We start from the raw sequence: 19931 nt of genomic DNA on the forward strand, positions 1-19931 counted from the left end.
CTTACACTCAACAACCTAAAACTTGCCTACTAGGAGATAAACATAAACGTTACCTAGCCAATATCCAAAATAGAGTTGAAAACTTTCCAAAGCCAATGATAAAGAATCACACGCATTTTTACATTTTTAATCACATAAGGGGAAAGGCAGTAATTTCCCCCAGGAAATTACTCTATTAATAACCAACAAAAACTAAGTTCCATGCAAACACTGACACATATGTCAACAGAGAAGGTTAGTCTCTTCATTACGAAAAAGTTACTGACTCAGAAAGCTTGATCTATTGTCACTGTTCAAAAAGAAGGTCCTTTTTATATACTTCAACTAATTTTTACTCAAATACAACTCTTATTAATTACATGAGTTCTTTTCACTCAAAAGTATTTTTCTTAAATTTAAGAATAAATGAAATATCTATCAGACAAACTGGTTTACCTCCACTTAAATGCAAACTAATGAAATATAGAATTAAAGAAGGAAGCAGATATATCTCTGTATACCAGTCATCTGTATTCATACACAAATCCTAAAGTTAGTACTCCTAGCTAAGAATGCATATAGATGTGATATTTATATTGCATAAGTACTTTCATAGCATTCTACAACGTGTTAGAGGCAAATAATTTTTTTCCCTTTAAAAAGATATCAATTATTTTCTTACCTACTAGCAGTTCATAGCCCAACTGCAATCTTAGAGCTGTGTTCTAGAAATACTTTTCTATGGATTGAATATGATATATGGAGTGACACTGGCAAAGCATATTATATATGACAGAAAGGGGACACTGAAATCTCTATTGAGGATTTTTATTTAGAATTGCGATGACATACACAATATGAAGAAATAAAACTCTGATATTTACCTGACAAGCAATCTGTACGAGGTAGACCAGCTCCTTGGATTCACAGCCATTTTTCATGACTTCATTCTGCTCCTCTGAGAGTGAAAGCTATACCATAGAAGGAAGAATAGGAGTAGAGAGAAAAGAGGAAAGAATAAGAGAACCTAGGTCAGTAGACAAGATTAAGTCAACCACTTAACAATTCCTGAGGACAAAATTCACATCAACTTTTTCTAATACATGTCTTATGCAAAGACAAAGAAATCTAATTTCTTCTTTGGGGGGGCTATCAGATAAAACATTTTGAAGACTTTCTAAAAGTAGAGATTTTTCCAAATTTTCCTTGTATTCTCTATGGAAAATTTTAATCTAAGGGTAATTGTAAAATAACAACCACTCCCCTACTCCCTCTGCCAAAAAAATCCTTATTCCATTCATCCAACACATACTGAGTACCTGTTCTATGCAATGTACTAAGCAAGATGTTGAAAGGGAAACAAAATGATTAAAGCATAATTTCTATGTATTTATGAGAATAAACTGGTGAAAAAGTAATTTCCCTAAACAAAGATCTGATGAAGTGATTTCCCTCATCAATCGATTCAAGTGGCTTCCTACTGCCAGTAGAATAAAAAATAAATTCCTATATTAAAATTTTAAAACCATGCAAATTGGCCCCATACTATTTTTCTAGCCTCACTGGACATTAATCCCCTCTGACATGCTATGATCAAGGCATACTGGCTTCTTTGCACAAAATACTCCATCACCTGAATCTGTACCAATCCACTGACTCTTGGCATCTTCATGGAATGTCCTCCTTCCATACCTTTGATTCAGAGTCCTGGTTTTCCCTTAAGAAGTATCTTAAATATAATATTCAGTATAATATCTTTCCTAATGCCCTCAAATGACAGTTGCCCACCTTCCAAAAATATTTTGTATTTAATTAGTTTTACATAATTTGTATTTATTCACTTTATATTATGTATGCATGCTTTTATACTTATTTATTGTCTCCTTCATTAGAACATAAGTTATTTGTGATCAGAAATTGCTTCATTCTTTGTACTTAGATCCTCCACACTCAGAACAGCCCTGTCACATAATAGGCTCTAGGCATTTGTTGACTGGTTAATGGAGGAAATGGAGAAGCAACCAATTAGAACAGTGGGAAAGACAGAAAACCTACAATAAGCTTAACAAAGATATAGGGGTTTGGAGAACAGACTAGAGAAGGGTTTGAGAATAACAGACAACACTGAGCAGAAAACAGTTTTGCCTGAAGGACTTCTGGGAGCCAACATCATGGAATAAGAAGTAAGTCACTTTTACTCTCTTCCTTACTGACCTCTAAAACTCCAGAAACTATCACCCTAGGAAAAACCGTGAACAGCTGCCAGCAGAAAGATGGAGTGCAGCAAGCAGTCTTATAGCCTAGAAAGCTTGAAGGATTAATGGGAAAGGTCCCTCTAGCTCTGGTGAAAGTGAAACAAAACAGGCCAGGAGGCATCCCAACAACTCAGCGGCAAGCCCTACTTCAGCAAACCAGCGCTAGATTCTGAGCCCCAGGGTGGTAGAGCAGGCAAGCACCCAACACCAGGACCCCCTGAGTACCTTGGCAAAGGCAAGGAAACCAGTAAACCCCGGCTCAGAAAACCACCACTTATACTGGCAGGCAGGCAGGTATCCTCCAGCAGACAAACCTTCAAGTGCTCCAAAGTAGCCCAGATGATCAGGTGTCCTCTAGGGTCCAAACCCGCACCCTCCCGCACGCTTCCTCTCCCCTCCCCCTCCAGAGCTTCAATGTTGCTGACCATGGCTCAGTACCAGGTGAGCTACCAAAGCCCTACAGCCTCCAGCAGCCAGCACCTAGGACCCAGTTCACCTTGGCCCCCAGCACAAAAAGCTTATGTCACTGCCGCCTGTGCCCCAGCAGGAGAGCTCAATTTTAAAAGGCAGGAAATAGACAAACAGTATGAGCAAAAAAGCAGAAGCAGACAATGACAAGAGATTCTTAATATGGGGACAGGGAAGATCAAGGCACACATTTAGACGAGAACAAACAATGCCAATATACCCATATCAGAAACCTCAAAGGGGGTCTTCTCTAAGAGCTAAAAAAGGAATTTAAAAGTCAGAGGAGAGAAGTAGAAGAAAAACTGGGGGGGAAAATGAGAGGTATGAAGAGAGAGGCAATACTTTGGAAAAGGAAGGACAAAAGCTGACTGTAGAAAAAAAAATCCTCAAAAAATACAATTGGCTAAATGAGGAAAAAAAGTACATTGAAGAAAACAAGTCCTTAAAAAGTAAAATTGGTGAAATGGAAAAGAAGGCACAAAAACCCACTGAGGAGAACTTAAAAAGTAAGGTAGTCCAAACGGAAAAGGAGGTATAAAAGTTAATTGAAGGAAACAATTAGTTAAAATTTAGAACTAGGCAAATGGAAGCTGATGACTCTACGAGACATCCAGAATCAGCCAAACTAAATCAAAAGAATGAAAAAACAGAAGAAAATGTAAAGTACCTCAGTGTAATAACAGCTAACCTAGAAAATAGATCTAAGAGAGATAAATTTAAAATTATTGTTCTAACTAAAAGCCATGATCAAAAAAAGAGCCTGGACAACATCTTTCAAGAAATCAAGGACAAATCTTTCAAGAAAAAGTGTCCTGAGGTCCTGGAATCAGAGGGTAAAATAGTTATCTAAAGAATCAACCAATCAGGGCGGCTAGGTGGCACAGTGTATAGAGCACTGGCCCTGGAGTCAGGAAGACCTGAGTTCAAATCTGGTCTCAGACACTTAACACTTCCTAGCCGTGTGACCTTGGGCAAGTAATTTAACATTAATTGCCCTTTTCCCCCCCTCCAAAAAGCAAAAAGAAGCCCAAAAAACAAAAACAAGAAGTATCTACCAATCAACTCCTAAAAGAAATCCAAAATTGAAAATGCCAAAGAATATTATAGCCAGATTCCAAAATCATCAGTAAAAGAGAAAATACTGCAAGCAGCCAGAAAGAAACCATTTAAATATTGTGGAACCACAGTCAGGATTACATAGGACCTGGCACCTTCTACATTAAAAGACCAGAGGGCTTGGAATATAATATTCCAGAAGGCAAAGGAGCTTGGATTACAACCAAGGATCAACTACCTAAGTGAAATTGAGCATAATCTTTCAGAGAAGGAGATGCACATTCAAAGAAATAGGGGACTTCCAAACCTTCCTAATGAAGAGACCAGTGCTCAACAGAAAACGTGCTCTTCAAACACAAGACTCAAAAGAGGCATAAAAAGGTAAAAAGGAAAGAAAAAAAAAACAAGAGGTTATCCAATAAGGGCAAACTGTTTCCATACCTAGAAAGGAAGATAATACTTGTGATTCTTGAGAATTATATCTTTATTACAATATTTAGAAGGGGCATACAAAGACAGAGGGTATGGGTATAAGTTGACTTTGATGTGATGATAAAAAATCTAAGTGGTAAAAAAGGATTGTACTGGGAAAAGGGGAAAGGAGGAGGCAGAAAAGGGTAAATTACATCACATCAAGAGGCAAAAAGACCTATTAGAGTAGATGGAAAGAAGGGAGGGAGATGAGCAATGTTTGAACCTTACTCTCATCAGAATTGTCTTAAAGAAGGAATAACATAATCAGTTAGGTATAGAAATCTAACCTATGCAATAGGAAGTAGGAAGGGAAAGGGGAAAGAAAAAGTAGGGCATAGAGAAAAGGGAGGGAAGAAGTAGTAAGGGAAAAGGGGAAGAAAAGGGAAAGGGCTGATAGAAGGGAGGGCAGATTGAGGGAGGCAGTGATCAAAGCAAAACTCCAGGGAGGAAGGAAAGGGAGAAGGGATAGAGAAAAACATGAATGGGGGGGTTTGGGTGGAAAGAAAGATACAAATAGTAATGATAACTGTAAATGTGAATGGGATGAACTCTCCCATAAAACAGAAGTAGGTAGCAGAGTAGATTAAAAACCATAATCCTACAATGTACTGTTTATAGGAAATACATTTGAAGCAGAGGGATGCACCAGAGTAAAGGCAAAAGGCTGGAGTAGGATATATTATACTTCAGCTGAATTATTAAAAAAAAAAAACAGGGATAGCAATTCTGATTTCAGAAAAATAAAAGCAAAAGTAGATCTAATTAACAAAGAAAAGGAAAGAAACTAGACCCTGCTAAAAGGTACCATAGCCAATGAAGTAATATCATTACTAAATATATATGCACCAAGTGGTATAGCATCCAAATTCTTAGAGAAGTTAAGGGAGTTACATGAAGAAATAGACAACAAAATTATACTACTGGGGGAGCTCAACCTCCCCCACTAAGAACTAGATAAATCTAACCACAAAATAAACAATACAGAAATTAATGAAATGAATAGAATTTTAGAAGAGTTAGATACAGCAGACCTCTGGAGACAACTGAATGGGAATATAAAGGAATATACCTTTTTCTCGGTGGTAAATGTCACCTACACAGAAAATGACCACACATTAGGGCATAAAAACCCCATAATCCAATGCAGAAAGACAGAAATATTAAATGCACCCTTTCCAAATCACATAAAGGGCCATGGAAAGACAAATTAAAAATTAATTAGAAACTAAATAATCTAATCCTAAATAATGAGTCAAACAACAAACCAAAGAAACAATCAATAACTTCATCCAAGGTAATGACAATAATGAGACAACATACCAAAACTTATGGGATGCAGTGAAAGCTGTGCTTACGGGAAATTGTAGGTCTCAATTTTTACATGAATTAAATGAGAAAGAGGAAATCAGTGAATTTGGCAAGCAACTAAAAAAAGTTAAAAAAGAACAAATTTTAAATCCTCAACTAAATACCAAATTAGAAATTCTGAAAATCAAGGGGGAGATTAATAAAATTGAAATTAAGAAAACTATTGAACTAATAAATAAAACTAAGAGCTGGTTTTATGGAGAAAAAAACAATAAAATAGATAAATCTTTGGTTAAATTGATAAAAAAGAAAACCAAATTACAAGCATCAAAAACAAAATAATTAGGAACTATTCTAACTAACAGAGAAAGAATTAGCATTAATGGAGATTGGGAAAGTCTTGTAAAAGGTAGTATTTTAGCTGAGACTTGAAGGAAGCCAGGAAGCACAGATGAGAAAGGACAGAATTTCAGGCCTGGGGGACAGATAGTAAAAATGCCTGCAGCCAAGAGATAGCACATCCTCTCAGAGGAAGCATAAGGAGGCCACTGTCATTTGTATAGCAGAGTCTGTGGGAGTAATGGATAAGAAGAATGAAAAGGAGGAGGGGTGAATGATTATGAATTGGTTTGAAAATCAAACAATGGACTTTGTATTTGATCCCGAGGAGGACAGGGTCATGGTGAGACCTGTTTTATTTAGGAAAAACACTTCAGCACCTGAATAGAGGATGGCCAGTAGGCTGTTAATATAATCCTCATGTGAAGAGATGAGAGCCTGAACCAATGATGGAAGTATCAGAGGAGAAGGAAGAAAATTTATGAGATGCAACAAAGATGAAATCAACAGGCCTTGGCAACAGAATAGATATGGAAGGTGAGAAATATGAGTAGTAGAAGATAATGCCTAGATTCCAAGCCTGGAAAACTGGACAGATAGTGTTGCCTTAAACAGTAAAATGGAAGTTGGAATGAGAGAGTGCTGGGGGAAGGGGAGATAATGAGTTCTGTTACGAACATGTTTAGTTTAAGATGTCTACTGGACATCCAGTTCTAAATGTCTGAAAGGAAATCCGATATATGAGACTGGAGATCAGCAGAGTTTTAGGTTAAACAGATTTTAGAGTCATCAGCAAAAATGCTAAAAAGAGTGAGTTGAGAATTGTGTCAAGGAAGGATGGCGGGAAGTTTGGAAGAAGAAAAGATTGGGAGGAATGATAGTGAGTTCAGTTCTGGTGACAGTGAGTTTGAAACTCATCTGGGATGTTTACTATGGAGGTGTGTCAAGAAGACCATGTGTGACCTGCAAAATAAATGTAAAGGGCAAATATTTCACAAAATAAATAATGACACAATAAAACGGATTATGTTCATGTGGTTTTCTAAGTCAATATACTCCCACAGGGATTCTTATGTATGATTTCATAGCACCATTTCTATTTCAGCTTGATATCAATGGTCTAATAAGCAACTGTTGACATAGAACTGAAATTCATGGAAAAGGGTGGAATTGAATGCATATACACATACATTATCTGTAGGAGGGAAGGAATAAGCATCTATTAAATATCTAATATGTTCCAGGTACCATGCTAAGCATTTTACAAAAATTATTTCAACCTATCCTCATAGCATCCCTGGGAGGAAGGTACCATTATTATCTTAAAAAAAAAAATTGAGGAAACAAAGATCCAATGACTTGCCCAAGGAAACACAGCAAGTAAGTACCTTAGGCCATATATGAACTAAGGCTTGGACTTCAAGTTAAATGTTCCATTCATTGTGCCAGCCTCATACACATGCATACATACATACACACACATAAATACATATACCGTGTTTCCCCGATAATAAGACCTATCCCGAAAATAAGCCCTCCCCTTACTGTGTAAGATTCCTCTAAAATAAGCCCTCCCCCGAAAATAAGCCCTATTGAGATTGTTACTGTAGTGAAGGTGATCCCCTGCGCTACACGCTACATTACGGTACCCTCTGTATGCACCATCCCCCCCACCCCTGGGGTGAAACGCATGCCGCGCTCCGAGCTGCATCCAATCAGAGCTGCAGCAGTGAGCGCATCATCCTGGTCTTCCCCAGTGATTTGCTTATTGAATAAAGGTACATTTTTTTGTTCACATTTACCTGTTTATTAAAATTGCTGTCAATGTTCATTAAAATAAGCCCTCCCCTGAAAATAAGCCCTCTGGTATTTTTCTGTCCAAAAAATTTAATAAGACAGTGTCTTATTATCGGGGAAACCCGGTATACATACACAAGCACCAATAGATAGACACATCTGTACATGTTATAGAAGTCATCTCATAGACACAGTTAAACCCATGGAACCTGAGATTAACAAGAAAAGATTAGGAAGAAGGGAGGATGACTTGGGGAAGAATATTAAAGAACACCCAATTAGGGGAGGTGACATGATGAAAGTGATCTGACATCCAGAAGGGTTTTTATGCTGCCTATAGCAATGCTACTCCCTTTCTGAAAGTAATGGGGCTGCACTGCTTCTTCCACATCTTTCCCATCCTTGTTCCTGTCAGTCATGTATTTCTTCTAGGAAATACCAAGCAAATTCACTGGGACTTCCCCCGCCCCTTGTATAATGTTGACTGGAAAGCTTAGAGCCCAGTGGAGATGTTTTTTAAACAACTATCAGCTGCCATTGCTGGGCATTTTAACTAACAAAATATTTTTCTTTTGTTGTTTAAGTGGAATACACCCTGCCATCATACTACAAAGTAACCTAGGTAAAGACCTTCCAGTTTCTTCTTCTTCTTCTCTTTTTGAAGGGGGGAAGGCAAGGCAATTGGGATTAAGCAACTTGACCAAAGTCACACAACTAGTAAATGTGCTAAGTGTCTGAGGTCACATTTGAACTCAGGTCCTGAATCCAGGGCCAGTGCTCTATTCACTGCACCAGCTAGCTGCCCCTCCAGTTTCTTCTTAATCACACTACATGAATAAAATGGCTTTTGTTTCTCATACAAACATGACAAACTTAAGTTTGAAAACTTGAGCTTTGCAAATTATTATTCGTATCGAATTAGTATACCTCAGGTTTTAGACTTTAATGAACCTTGCACCAAGCATTCATTTCAATTATACAGTTGAATTTGTTGGGTATATAAGAAAAGTTCATAACCTAGGCATTTGCAACATAGAAGTTTATAAAATTGTGGTTTGTTTTTCAGCTTTTTCAGTCATGTACAACTCTGTATAACCCCATTTGGGGGTTTCTTTTTAGACATACTGAAGTGCTTTGCTATTTCCTTCTCCAGCCCGTTTGACAAAAGAGAAAACTGAAGTAAACAAGGTTAAGTGACTTACCCAGGATCACATAACTAGTATGTGTATGAGCCCAGGTTTGAACTCAGGAAGACACATCTTCCTGACTCCAGAACTAGCACTCTATCCACTGTGCCACCTAGCTGTCCCAATGTTATATAAAATTATATTTATATAATTAAATATATAAAATCTAATTATACATAGATAAATATATATAAGTATATGAATTATATGTTTCTATATAATTATGTAAGTATATTTCTAATTATATTATGTTTCTGAGCAAGGTTCTCCATTAAGATCAAATAATAGTCATCAAAGAAACCCAAATCTGAAGTATTTTTTTTTAATTTATATTGATTTTCCTATATTTTGATCTTGATTCTCTTATAATGTTAGTTAGAAAACTATGTTAGTTAAAATCCATAGTTGAAACTAACTATGGATTCCCTTGACATTGAAAGCTAACTAATCCATTTATTTGAAATGTAAAAGAGAAAGGAAATATATCAATATAAAAAATGTTGCATTTTAACAATTAAATTAGAATGTTAAAGCAAAACTAATGTAAGAATACATCCAAACATTTTATTATCAAATATTAAGAGCAGAAATCATTTCCTGCAAATACAGTGCATATCTGATATATGTGGTTTATAGTTTTGAAGTTAATATTAAGAAAAACCACTCTCTAATTCTCTCTGGGATGGAACAAAAACAGTTTTTGATACAATGATTCCAAATGAATTTTTTTAGTTAATTGTGCAGTTTTGTTTACATATCGATCTTTTCAGCAAAAAAAATGACAATAGGACAAAAACAAATCCATGGGAGGGAGGAAAGAAAATCTGATCACATTTCCTTAAGCAAATGATCTTAAAGATTATTCTTGTAACACTGAATTTTAAGTAAGAAACATACATATAGGAAATGTAATTAATTTCTTAAAACTTAAATTTCCTTTTGTTCAAACTATGACCATGCAACTTCACAAATGGCATTTTTCTTGGTCTTTTGTCAAAGTTTCTCAATTATCAATAGACACAGAAAGCTCTTTAAAAGTCACATCCAGGGCACAGAGTCTGCACTACTATATTCTACTCACCCATGATACAGTAATCAACACAACCCAGAGCTGACTAGCCTAGCCAAAGCCTGACAGTTCTCCTCTTTCCTCAGTTTTCCAACAGTTAACTAAAAATTACTCAATTAATTGAAAAATTTCAAAACATCAGATCCAAAAACAAGAATTCCAATAAAATTAAATTCTGTGTTCAGTTCTCTTTCCCTCCTTTCCCTGTTTCTATTGCTCCTAAGATGGTCATGCTTATAAATGTCATTCATTTAAGTTCTCCTTTTACAATCCAGTTAACCATTTCCACATTAACCATTTCATACTCCATATAAATTTTACAGAAATCACTAGCTTTCTTTTCTCTGCCTTATGAATTATAAACATCCCAAAAGAAAATCCATTGTGCTTGAGAGCCAAAAGAAACAGAAAAAAAAGGGAATTTTATTAGGATTGTGTTTATAATAGCCCTAAGACTGTTGCTATGGGGTAGGGAGGAAGAGGGTAAGTCAGAGAGTGAGCATACTTTATTACATATCTGAAATGAAACACTGATCCTCACTTCCCTTAACTTCTTAACCAATTTTTTTTCCTCAATGCCAATTAAAGAAAAATTACAGAGGAAATTTCTTGATAACAATTTCTGAAGAAGCTATACGTACAATTCAAAAAATAATTTTTAGTAATCATCTGAATTCTCTGGCATACAATTTTTCCAAATGAAAACTTGTTTAAAGCGAAATGTCTATTAGAGGAAATAGGAGATACCACAGAAGATGAATGGAAGAAATCATATATTTATTTTGAGTTTCTTTATAATTTTTGGTATTATGTCATTTTCAGACAACAAAACAATAAAAAGTTCAAAGCAGCTGTCTGTTAATCTCTACAGTGTGTTCCATAAGTCTTAGTGCCATTTTAAACAATTAATTTAAACAACATTAAAATTTGGGGGACTTTCGGTATTACATTAAGCATGATTTTTTTTAAAAAATCACAAATCAGCATAGTAGATATAAAGCACTGACATTACTATCTTTTGCAATGAGTAAGAATGCGATGAGTAAGAATGATCCAGGACCATTTATTTATTGATCCTTTTTATACTTCATTTTGTCCTGTAACTGTTTTTGTCCTACAACTGCTTACTTAAGTCATGGATCTGTCTCTGAACTGAGTTCAGAGTTCAGCTGACCTTTAATGGGCTAAATTTTAAAATCTAACTCTTTTTTTGCCTCAAGGAATTTAACTGACTTTGGAGAATCCATGTGAACACAAGGAAATTTGGGTCTGATATCTGACCTAACTATCCTAAAGGATGTTTTGCTTTGCTATCCAAATGTCTAGACCACTGTCTCCCATGGGGATTCAGACAATGAATACCTCTTGGTTTCATGAGAAAAGAAGGGGGCTTGTTGCCAGCCTACATGACCAAACTTCCACCCAATCATGTTGTTCCGTGGGTCTCAGCTTTGTAGCCAATTAATACCCTCAATACTATAATATCAGCTACCCCATTACATTCTTTATTCTATACTCTCCAAAATCTATATAAAAGGAACTGTCCTTTTGCTGGGGGTCTTTGACACAAATGGAGGTAAGCCACTGACTCATTTACTGACAGGTAGCATGCCCCTGCTGTTAAATACCATCTTGCTCAAAGATCTGCCTTTTGTTACCTTTTACCCTTTTGTTTACTCTTCTGTCAAATTCCAATCCGGACAATACACACACATAAGAAATAGAAAAGAGAAACCCTGGCTTCATGAAGCTTACAACCTTCTAAGGGAATTCTATTTTCTTGCCTTAACACTTTCACAGTCCTGCAGTCTTCCAATTATTGTATTAAAGCTACCAATATCTTGGGTAACAGATGGTAACCTTATACTTCTCCCTCCCACTCACCTCCCTCTATCTCCACCGTAGAGAAAGAAGTGACATAATTTGGCAATTGATTAGCTACGTGGGATGAGGGAGAGTGAGGAGCCAAGGATAATGAGGAGGTTATGAAATCAGGAGAGTATAAGAATGGTAGTGCCTTTAACAGAAACAGAGAAGTTTGAAAGAGAGCTATGGATGTAGACAGGCAATAATTCTGTTTCATACTTGTTGAGTATAAGATGCCTCTGGGATACTGTGTTTTAAATGTCCAACAGAAAACTGATGATGTGGGACTGGTGGACAGAGCTCAATACAGAGTCATCTACATGGATAAAAAGGCTGTTATTTTTCCTTTCTCAAAATAAGAAATGTCATCATAGAATAAGCTTGAATTTCCATGTAAATGAACAACCATGTCTAAACACTATGCTATGCCTTTCTTTATCCCCAGCCAGTTCTTCTGCAACAATCAAAAGGCAGAACAATAAACCAGCAGATTAGGAAGCCTTTATATCCCCTCCTTGAAACACAGCAACTGCCCCCCTAAGTCCAGTGACTATTTGTTAACCTAGCATAAGCATGTTTTCTATAAATTTTAGTTACTGTAGGAAATAGTTCATTCAGATTGCTAATGTCTATGGGCCAACTGATGGTTTTTCCCTAATTTGCTTTGTTACTATGGACAAAATAAAGTCTTTTACTGATTTGTTCCGTAAATTGTAAATTTTGTATTTTCTTTTCATAATTTAACCCACAGGAGCTGGGTAGTCTCCAAGAAAATGTAGAAAAAGAAAAGAAAGATGATTCAGGTTAGGAGCCATGGGGTTTTCCAATAATTAGGTATGTTATGGATGAGAAAGAGCTGTCAGAGAGGTAAGAGGAAAACCAAGAAAGAGTAGACCATGAAAACTTAGAGAAGAAAGAATATGGTTGACAGTGTCAAAAGCTTTAGAGGAGTTGAGAAGGATCAGGGCTGAGAACAGAGCAAAGGGGAAGGATTCTGGAATTGAGTAATGGGGGAATACAAGGTAAAAAAGACTGAAACCACCAAAGGTTTTAGGAGGAAGAAAACTCAAGTTATAAACATAGAACACATACAGATATATCAATATGAAGATATTAAAATACATGGATAGATGGTTGCCATGATTTCTAAAGAACTTTAAATGAAAGGAAAAGGAAACTGAATCAATATTTGATGAAAGAGAGAACCCTATGGATTCCCATAAGATCGTGAAACCACAGCAGGATATTCCAGAGTGGTGCAAGAGAGAAATCAGAATCTTGAAAGAAATTAAAAAGGAATAATGGCAGAATTTATGGCCTACATAATAGAATAATTAGCGGAACAGAACAACTTGAATCCAAGACAGTAAGTCTTTACAAAGAAGTGAAAGAGAGAAGAGAACAGATTGGTAATACAAATATACTAAAGTAAAAGATAATCTGGAAGAAGAAAAGCAAAAAACTCAAAAATTATTTTAAAAAATCACATGATCTATACACATTCATTGTAATAGTTAAAATTCAACACTACATATCTTGAGCTTCTAAATATAGGTTCCTCTGTTCTGGAGATGATCTGTAGATTATGTTCACTGCTGCTTGGTTTTCTGTATTTAGAAGTTCTGGGTAATTAATGTTCATATTATTTCTGGCATTATGATTTTAGGATTTTATACTTGTCTTGTTCTCCTGAGAAGTCTATGATTCTTTAGTTATCTCTATGCATCTTGTTTTGGGAAGCAATGTGTTTACCTTCTATGCTTATTAACATGGATTCAAGTGTTTCCATTCAACTATTATTTCTGCTACTCTAGCCATAAATTCTGCCATTTGTTCCCATTTAAATTCTCTCAAGATTCTGCTTTATCTCTTGAACCATTCTGGAACATCCTGCTCTGATTCCATGGTCTCTCTAGGGGAATCAACAGGGTTCTTATGTTCTTAGGTATTGATTCAATTTACTCTGCCTTGCAATATTTAATTAGGTGTTTAACATTTAATTAATTTTGCAATCTTTTAGATGTCTTGTTATTCATCACCTTCTTACTTTACTATCTTCTATATCTGCTTCAGCAACTTTTAATGAAGGTGCTTGTTTTCCTCCTGGGATCTATGATACTGTTTGATTTTTTTTTCTCCTTATATTCTCCTATTGCTCACATTCTGACTCCCTTTCATGGTGGATTTATTCCTGATACCGGACCTCAAAACTGTTTCAGTTTCATCCAATTAGAATCTACTTTTCACCCCCTCCAAGTAACTTTTGGGTAGATAGTACTGGCTCCAGCTGGATTCTAGAACCCTTTCATTCTAGCCTGTTAATCAACTTTCCTTTGTTCTTTAGTTCTCTGATTGAGCTAAATTAGTGTCTTAAGTTTTGGGTAGGTTTAGAGGAAGAGGAACTACACATATGAGAAAGAATATCTGCTTCCCTGACGTCCCCAAATTAGAAGTCTCCCTAGGACTAGCACAGCTACACCAAATCAAGCATACTCTCCCATCTCATGCCTCACTCTCCTCCCCACATTGCAGGAAGAGTTGAAACTTCACAGCTTAGTGCAACAGAAGGCTAGGATAAGGATAGAGGTATGTGTTGGCAAAAATTACAGTAGCAGAATAATTGATGACTCAATCCTAAAACGCAGGCCAGTGGGGTCAGACTGTACAACCTGAATTACTGTGGAGGCTGGTGGCAAAAGGCTAAGGTATGAATACCTTTAGTTTGGCTTTCTCCTTTTTTAATCCATAAAGCTGCTACTTTGTTGGGCTTCATCCTTTCTTGTCCTGTAGAAACAACTGTATTTCTTCCACCTCTGGCACAAAACTGTGCTTCGGTAGTTTGAGAATGAAAAGGGACTTGAGGCTTAGTCCTTCTAAGGATCATTTAAATCAAAGTCTAGATGTGGAAAGGAGCCTCTGGTAAGGTATCTTAGGGCTTCGCTCTTTTCCAGTTCTATCCATAGATCAGACTTGGAGCTATAAAGAGACTTAGAGGTCATCCAGTCCAACTCCATCATTTTTCAAATGAGGAAACTGAGACACATAAATCTTATGAAACCCTCATAGTTACAAAAATAATAAATGGCAGAGATGGAATTTCAGATGAGGTTCCTTGACTCTAGATCTAGCACACTCTTTCCATAACATCATTACAAGATTTGGATAAGAGCTGGTGGCATACTCATCAAATCTATGGATGATATGGAAATGAAAAGGCTAAGTCTCAAAAAAGCTACAAAAGATGGGATAAACTGAACAAAGAGAAATGTAACAGGTATAAGGTAAAGTCCTTTACTTATAATCAATTGAAAAAGAAGAGGGTGAGGGTGATGTTGCCAGAAGACAAGTCATATAAGAATTATTACAACCACGGAAATCATAATGGGTCAGCAACTCAATCAAGCATACCACAGTCAATAAGGCAAAACCCACTACCACACTCAATCAATTATTTCAGGAATTAATAGTTATTCCCACACAGTCTGTAACCATAACCAGAAGGCACCATTGCATCAGCTATCCCAGAGAAGCAGCACAGCCAAAGCAAAAATCCCTTACAAAATCAAAGCCAAAGCCTCTTTCCTAATGATGTTGGCAAGCTGTACGATAGTATATTTTGTGGCCAACCCCTCATTCCACTTCCATGACTCCAAGACCAATATCCTTTTACATCTTAGCAGCAGCGATTTGAATTCATCATTATCATTCCTTTACAATGTCCCTTTCTCCACTATCACACAGGAATCCTCTTCTCCTATAAAAATAGCAGTTTCTCTCTAGCCCCAAATAACCACCAATGCTGCACTGTTTAAACCTCAATTTCAAACAACATTTATTAAACACTATATGCAAAGAAAGTTGGAACATTCCCTATAAAGCAAGGTTGTTAGGAAAGGTATGGGGAACCAACACTCTCCATAACCTCTCAAAAAGTTTCTCCTAAGTCACCAAGTATACCACAATGTTTTACTTGATGGATCTGTCTCAGAACTCACACTGGATAGCCTTACCCAGCACAGCACAGCCCATCATCTAACCCTTTAGCTACCATAACAAAAAGAGTTGAGGTTTTCAGGAGACAACAAAGTCTCTAAGAGTTTATAGGATGGGAGCAGCTAAGTGGCACAGTGAATAGAGCACGGGCTGTGGAGTCAGGAGGACCTGAGTTCAAATCCGACCTCAGACACTTAACACTTACTAGCCATGTGACCTTGGGCAAGTCACTTAACCCCAACTGCCCTGCCTTCCCCCCTCCAAAAAGCGGGAAAAAAAAGTTAATAGGATGATGTGAGAGTCAAAAGAGATAAGGTGGTCTCAGATTAGGCTAACAGAAGAAAAGTGCCTAGAATGAGGGTGGGGGTAGAGATGGGGGTGGGGGTCTGTGGATAGGTTTCATAAGCTTGGATGCAGAAAAATTTACTTTTCTTTCAGTACAATTTTTCAGGTATTTCCCACTTGAAATCAATTCAAATTCTTCTAAATTTCTATGTAATTTGTTTTATGCATTTAAAAATATTATTCTGAGAAGAGTTCTATCAGCTTCACTGGAATGCCAAAGGGATCCATGATGCAAAAAAGGTTTAGAACCATAGTCTAGAACAAAGTGGCAGTTCTATCATACCCTGCCTTCCTTAAGCCCCATTCAGTTTATGGTACCATTTTATAATAGACAGAGACAAAATGGAGTGCATACAGAGAAGGAAGGTAGGGATATCACTATGTCATGCCATGTGATTATCAAGAGAGGGAGTAGGAAAGGGATTACACTTGTTCTGTGGAATGGCAACTAGGACAAATTACTGGAATTTATAGGAAGGAAGTTAAACATAAGGGAAATCTAATAGCTACAGTTGTCCAAAGATAATCTGAATGCCACAGGAGTAACTGAAGATTTTCAAAAAGAGAACACTGGATGACAATTTACCAAGTGTGCTGTAAACAGAATTCACAGATAACATCTGAACTTTATTAAATCATCAGGTATGTTCCTTCCAGCTTGAAGATTCTATGATCGCTATATGCCACTAAATCTCAGATTTATTGCTCTATATACAAAGACCTTTCTGTTGCTACTTTCATCTCCTTCTATCTGCTCCCTTCTATCCTTTTTATTTCTTAAATAAACATTACAGTCATTTCTGATCAAACTCCAACTAGAACCCTTCCAGATTAAACTTCCCCTTGTGATAATTAAATGACAGCTGAGCAAAAATATCTGATACAGCAATAGCCTCTGGCAATGTATTTAACACTGTGTCCTAGTAATTCTTTAGGAGTGGATGGAGTGTTCTCCCAGAGCTTCAGTGGTTCAGGTAACAGTTATCAATTCAGAGACCAACTTTTTTGTAGAGATCTTTTCATCTATATGGTTGAAAGTCACTGCTCATATTATTCTTTTGATTTTACATATTTCACTCTTCATGAGTCCACATAAATCTTGTTTTTCTAAATTCCTCATATCAGAGATTTCTTACTATACAATATTTCATTCTATTTATTTCAGATTTTTTTTAATCCATTTCCAACCTGAAGGATACCCGTTTTGTTTCCAGTTCATTGAGATCACAAGTAGTGCTACTACGAATATTTTCGTCACTGGACCTTTGTTTCTTCCTCTGAATATTTTAGAAATATGTCTAACAGTAGGATCCCTGGTCAACAAGCTAACTGCTTTTCTTGCATAATACCAAACTGAATTTTAAAAGTTGGAGCAATTCACAGTCAGAATTTAAACAAGATTTCTAGATTGTAAGACTTTCACATAAACAAGGGCAAGTCCTCAGTGTTCTCAGTGCCTCATCAGTTCATTCTACACCCAGCTTGAAAAGTGCAATTCTTAAAGGCAGAGAGGTCTGATCTTGTCACTCCCCAGCTCCAGAAGTGCCAATGGATACCATTATTGCTAGGATCAAAGAAAAATTTCTGATTTGGGTGTTTAAAGTCCTTAGCATTGTCAATTCAAACTATCTTTCCAGCCATTCATTAGACATCTCTCCCCTTCAGTGTGATCCAAGGATGGGCTGGAAGAATAGGTTTCTGTATTTGTGTATTTACACAATGAAACTGTTTAGAAATCTCAATTCCCTTACTGAATAACCATTATGCCTTTGTTTTTCATATATTTTACATACCAGGCCATGAGACGAGTCAAGAATGAATCAGGTTTTCCTATATTAAATGTGTTTTGTTATTTACTCAAGCAGACAGTTTATTGAACTACTAAAAATATAGTATTTAGCCATAAAGTTATAATGCAACCAACAGCACAATGTGGAGAAAATTATTCCATTCAAAAAAATTTGAAAATTCTGATGCTTTCTATTTTTTCACAATATCATAACTAGAAAGACTACAAATGCTGTCATTAAAAATTAATGAGATAAGGAAAGGGTGACAATAAATTGGAGAGCTTCAAAATATTCTTACCAATAATCATGCCAAGAAAGAATTTTTCAGGATTTAGAATACTCTTTTCTCTAGTCTGACCACTTTTTCTAAGTCTGTTTTAGGGGATCATCAATTATCTACCAATCTTTGCCTGTAGTTTTCCTTAAAGATTTTTTTTTCCTGGGTCCTCCTTCCCTTCTCTTTGGCCATTCTTTTTCATTTAACTCAAATTCCAGCCCAAAGGTCCAGTGATCATCTATACAGAAACGAAAAAAAAATATCTATATTATTTATTTATCCCTCACCTCTCCTTAGAAATCCTTCTCATATTTTGCTGGACATATGTACAGGGAGGCAGTGGAGCCAAGATGGAACATTACAGAAAGCACACAGCCAAGTTCTCTCAATATTCCCTTCCAAATAACTTCAACATAATGCCTCAAATCAAAATCTGTATTAGCAGAACCAACAAAAGGTCAAGATAAGACATTTTTCTAGTCCACAATAACTTAGGAGGTTAGAAGGAGAGATCTGTGATATATGGGGTATAGGTTGTTCCAGAGCCCATGTGGATGTAAACACCAGTTACAGTCACATCACTAGATGATGATGACAGAACCAGCAATAGCTTCAGGAACTTTCAAACCAGAGAGTATAAGGGGATGTAGCAACTAGTCAGAGAGAGAGATTACATGGGAGCCCTGCAGTAGCACCGGATGCAGAACCAAATGTTGTTTAGCAATTCCATTACCTATAATCATTTTTGGGAAACAGTTCAGGGGCAGAGAAGGGCACTTTCAATCAAGAGAGATCAGGGGTCATGGGTAGCAGTATAATTTCTGGATCCCAGAAAACAAGATGCCTGAGGAGTGATATGATTTCTGGTCCAAAGAAAACAGAGTATAGACCAGGAGAGCAGTGGCCACACCACTCCCCAGATCATACCACACGAAAAATAAAAACTCCCAAATCCCCAAAACTAGCTCAAATAGCAGTACAAAAAAGTCTGAAGATTGAGACAGTGCCTCTCCCCTAGCCTACCCCACACCTGTAACAGGGTGAAATTTTAACATAAATTCAAAGTCAAGGAACAGGCTAAAAAAAATGAGAAAATAACAACAACAACAAAAGAACCTGAACAAAAAACCTACTACAGTGACATGGAAGATCAAGGCACAAACTTAGAAGACAATGAAGTCGAAATACGTATAAACCAAGCTTCAAAGAAAACTTGTGAATTATAAACAAACTGAATGAAAATTCTTGGAAGAGCTAAAAAAATATTTCCAAAATCAAATAATCTCAGTAGAGGAAAAATTAAGCAAAGAAATTTAAGCAAAGCAAGAAAATTATGAAAACATAACTAACAGATTGAAGGCACAAAAAATACTGAAGAAAATAACACCTTAAAAAATAAAAAGAATTGGCCAAATGCAGAAGGAGGTATAAACTTTCACTGAAGAACTCCTTTAAAAGCACAGTTGGCCAAATGGGGGAAAAGAGGTACAAAAATTCACTGAAGCAAATAATTCCTTAAAAATCAGAAGTATGCAAGCAGAAGTTAATGACTCCATGATACTTCAAGAACAATAAAACAAAGTCAAAAGAAAGAAAAAAAAAATCAAAGAAAACATGAAATACCTTACTGTAAAAAAAAAAAACCCTAAAAAATAGATCCAGGGAGATGTTTAAAAATTAATGGACTACCTGAAAGCCTGAAAAAAAAAAGAGCCTAGACATCATATT

General features: G+C 36.4%; 1 protein-coding gene across 6 annotated transcripts in view; it reads right to left on the reverse strand.

Annotated features, from left to right (window-relative positions):
* The window catches only part of ARHGAP32 (Rho GTPase activating protein 32), a 423257-nt gene that overhangs the window by 168228 nt on the left and 235098 nt on the right, over window positions 1-19931 (reverse strand). For all 6 annotated transcript variants that reach the window (XM_069079883.1, XM_069079882.1, XM_069079885.1 and 3 more), the window contains one exon: window positions 864-950. In XM_069079883.1, the coding sequence (XP_068935984.1) occupies window positions 864-950 (87 nt within the window). The remainder of the gene's footprint in view (window positions 1-863; window positions 951-19931) is intronic.

The sequence above is a fragment of the Petaurus breviceps genome, unplaced genomic scaffold (genome assembly GCF_028583685.1).
Source record: "Petaurus breviceps papuanus isolate PSGF00001 unplaced genomic scaffold, PetGlider_PUasm1.0 91133, whole genome shotgun sequence".
NCBI lineage: Eukaryota > Metazoa > Chordata > Mammalia > Diprotodontia > Petauridae > Petaurus > Petaurus breviceps.